Source organism: Marmota marmota, unplaced genomic scaffold (assembly GCF_001458135.2).
Source record: "Marmota marmota marmota unplaced genomic scaffold, marMar, whole genome shotgun sequence".
Classification (NCBI taxonomy): domain Eukaryota; kingdom Metazoa; phylum Chordata; class Mammalia; order Rodentia; family Sciuridae; genus Marmota; species Marmota marmota.
Genome location: NW_025999898.1, coordinates 1,387,230 through 1,390,679, shown reverse-complemented (window position 1 = coordinate 1,390,679; position 3,450 = coordinate 1,387,230). Strand labels below are relative to the sequence as shown.

Below are 3,450 nucleotides of genomic sequence, written 5' to 3'. Positions count from 1 at the left end.
CATTTGTTCGGTCAGTATATCACCTTCCTCGCTACCCCCTCCCCCCCGCCCCATTATACAGGTAAAGAAATTGAGACACTGAAAAATGACAGACCAGAAGTCAGACAGAACTCATAGGGGTCCACAAAGCTTGTTTCTGTCTCATTTATTCTTCCAGCCTTGACTCTCCCAGGACTCTTTGTCCCCCATAAACCTCTTTGGGGTTTGGATCTTGGTACGGCTTCTAACTGCATGCTTTTGGGCAGGTGACTTCACCTCTCTGAGTGTGCTGGCTCTTGGAATTACTGTGACTATTCTGTGAGATGATATATTGAGCACCTAGCCTGCCCCACACTGTGCCTTGACATTATTAATCATTACTGCTACTTTTGTTATACAGCTTTCAGGGGTAGGCACTGTCCAGGCTGTTGCTTAGCAGAGGCAGATCCAGCCTGCCCACACCTGTGACTGCACATGGGCAAGTCCTCAGTAGTTACTGTTTAAACAGGTGGTGGCAAGGTGGGGGGGGGGTGCTGGGAGGGACCAGGCTTTAACACCTGGCACAGACAGGCACATGCCACAGGGGCCTTTGCATCAGCCACATGGAACCAGCTTGGCCTTGTTCCCTTGACCCCTCCCACCCATCTCTTCTTGTTAGTTGAGAGGTAGCTTTGACTGATCCTGCTTCTCTAGCCTAGTGTGCCTACCCCACAGTGGGGGTCATGGGGCCACTTACCAGTTTCCGGAGGGCTCCTTCATCCAGCCCAGCTAAGGCCTCGTCTGCCATCTCACTGGCTCTTGGCTCTGTCTGTCACCTCCTGGTGAGCTCCCCACTGCCTATGGCACTTGACACCCGCTCAGAGAATTCTGCAGACGACAGACATGAGTTAGGCCTCTTGGGGCTGCTAGAAAACCATAGGCACTTAGGCCCTGTGCCTCGGTTTCCCTCTAACCTGTGATCATCCATTGCTGTCCTATTCTTGCTATCCCATCCTGTGTTGTGCCTTCTGGCTGGGAGTTGCCCTCTACCCTAGTGTGGTTTTCTGGAAAACCCACCAAACCAAGAATAGGCATCCCTGTCCCAGCCCTGCCAGCTCGTCTGCCAGTGGCGCAGGCTGGGTCCTCATCCCATTTAAGTTTCAAACAGGGAGGGCAGGGACTTGGATTGAGAAGCCTGAGTCCAGCAAGGCCCACCCAAACTGGATGCACCACCAGGGGGTGCACACCAGTCTCCACAGTTTCCTGCCCCACCCTCCCATCCCCACAGCCTGCCCAACCTCCACCCACTGCACAAACTCAGCTTCTGGCTGTGGGTTGGGTCTTGATGCCACCATCATTCTCATTCCCCCAAGTACAGGAGCTGCGAAACTGGGTCTTCCAACTCTTGAGAGTCAGCCCTTAGGGCACACAATTCTCCACTCCTCTCATCCCCCTGAAGCCAACTGTCCTGACCTTCTGAAGCCAAGGATCCAGGCACCCAGCTCCTTCTGGCAGTCACACACTTAAACAATTCATTTTCCAGCTGAGAGTGCCTTCAGAAGCTGATTCACCCAAACTCTGGACTTCAGGCAAACTGAGAGGATCAGAGAGGGCCAGGGATTTGTTCCAGGGAAAAGGAAGAACCCAAAGATTCAAAGGACAGGAAAGGATACAATAAAAATCTTCGTCACTTACAGCTTCTGAAGCATCCTTCCAAAGTGCCCCCAGGAGCCCAAGGCACTCCCTCTTGCCCCATCACTACCCATCAAAATGGACCCCTAAATCATGATCCAGGGTCCTAGCCCAATTCTCTTTCATCTTGTAGCCCTAATGTCTGTTTTTCTGGAAATCAGGAGCCCATGGCCTAGCACACCTGGGTGCTTAGTTAATATATGGTGACTGAAAGAGTCCCATGATTTCCACCCCCTCCTCCACTTGTTGATTCATCCCTCAACCATCCCCTTCCCCTCTCCAGAACAGTCACTTAGCTAGTCACCCCATCTGGTGAATGTGTCTCAGGAAGTCCTAAGTGGGGTTTGTCACACCTGCTTGCTCAGGTCACTGCTTGCTTTTCCCATCCTTGTAGGTTCAGACAGGTGTCAACTTTGCAACCCTTGCCTGTGAGGGTCCTTGCCTCTTCTCTACCTACTTTGTCTGAGATACCCTCCCACCCCAAGAGGATCACACAGTGGTCACCAGCCTTAGGTTCCATGAACATTCGGTTTCCTCATGTTTTTTCTTTTCTGGGGCAGGGGTCCCTACTGTCTTATTTAGGACACCCAGGTGTCTGTGAGAAGTCTTTTCCTTCTTAGAAATTCCTGCTGCTGCCCCTCATTAGTCCCACGGATTCTTATCACACAGTCTGGGGACCCTGGAGACTGAGGGGCCTCAAGTTTGTAGGCACTTCCTCAAGGTATCTCCCCATCCCCCATAGACTATAGTTCCTGGGGGTCGAGGACCTCTTGGAGGTATGAGGGCGTTTTCCTCCACGGCTCAGAACCTTCTCCTTTACTTGGAGCTCCCGTTATTGGGTGGATTCCCACATATGGATTTCCAGAGCCCCTGTCCAGATATCCGGGTTCTACCCTCTAGACCCGTCGGGGGTCCTGGAGCCGCCCCGAGGCCCGCCCACCTACCTTTCAGTCCAGACCGTCTGTGTGGGGCGGCCTCGGGTTAGCTCGCTCCAGACTCAACAGATGGATTATAGACCGTCCGGCGGGAGACGCCGCAACCCGGGATGCCAGACTCGCCCGGCAACCGTCCTCTGGACTCTGCTGGAGTGGTCCGTCCAGCCGCGCCAGCAGCCTCGCTGGCTCCTCCCCACCCTGACGCAGCAGCCAATTCTCTGTCGGGTCCCGCCCACCCTTGTGCCCCATTGGGGAAATTCAATTTGACAGCCACGCCCTAAAGTCCCGCCCATCGCCGGCCAGTGGTGTTGGGTACTGCAGTCTTGGAGCTAGTGGCCGGTCGGGTGGGCGTCTCTAAGTTAGGTGTAAAGCTCTATGCCAAAGTCTAGAAGGGTGCCCCAAGCCGGGGTAAGTGGCCTGGAATCATACAAATCTCAGAGCCATCGGTGCAGTTCTTCTCCGCCCTTCTCTTTGTTGGTGAGATCACGTCCCCTCCCTCGACTCCACCTACTCCTCGCGTCGATGCTCAAGCTCTGCCGCCGCCTCCAGGCCGCTTTTGGGACACCTGGTCTGGGCCACCTCAGAGCAGGGATTGAGTGACCAGCAGCACCTTGATCCCGTGTTGGACTGCCTGGGACCATCTCAGATGGAGCAGGATCAATCACACAGCATGTCTTCCCCCGCGCACATACTTTTGCACAGATACCCTCAACTAGCGTGCTTCTTCCAAACCCTTATAGGATCTGCCTCTTGGAGCGCCAGAGTCCTAAACAGGGAATATGGACTCTAGACTCTCGTTCAACAAATGGAGGAAATTAAGGCTCAGAGAGAGCCAACATTTCCAAGAGCAAACAAAAAGTCAGCC

General features: G+C 53.9%; 1 protein-coding gene across 7 annotated transcripts in view; it reads right to left on the bottom strand.

Moving 5' to 3' along the window:
* Smtn (smoothelin) overlaps nt 1-2,760 on the bottom strand; it is a 32,850-nt gene extending 30,090 nt beyond the window's left edge. For 3 of the 7 annotated variants that reach the window (XM_048798248.1, XM_048798245.1, XM_048798247.1), the window contains exons 1-2: nt 2,595-2,760; nt 716-846 (exon numbers count right to left, since the gene is read on the bottom strand). In XM_048798248.1, coding sequence (XP_048654205.1) covers nt 716-766 — 51 coding nt within the window. In that variant the 5' untranslated portion in view covers nt 767-846; nt 2,595-2,760. Of the gene's footprint in view, nt 1-715; nt 847-2,594 lie in introns of those variants that run through there. The other 4 variants (XM_015504912.2, XM_048798244.1, XM_015504915.2 and 1 more) reach the window with 2 other exon arrangements.
* Nucleotides 2,761-3,450: the final 690 nt, after the last annotated feature.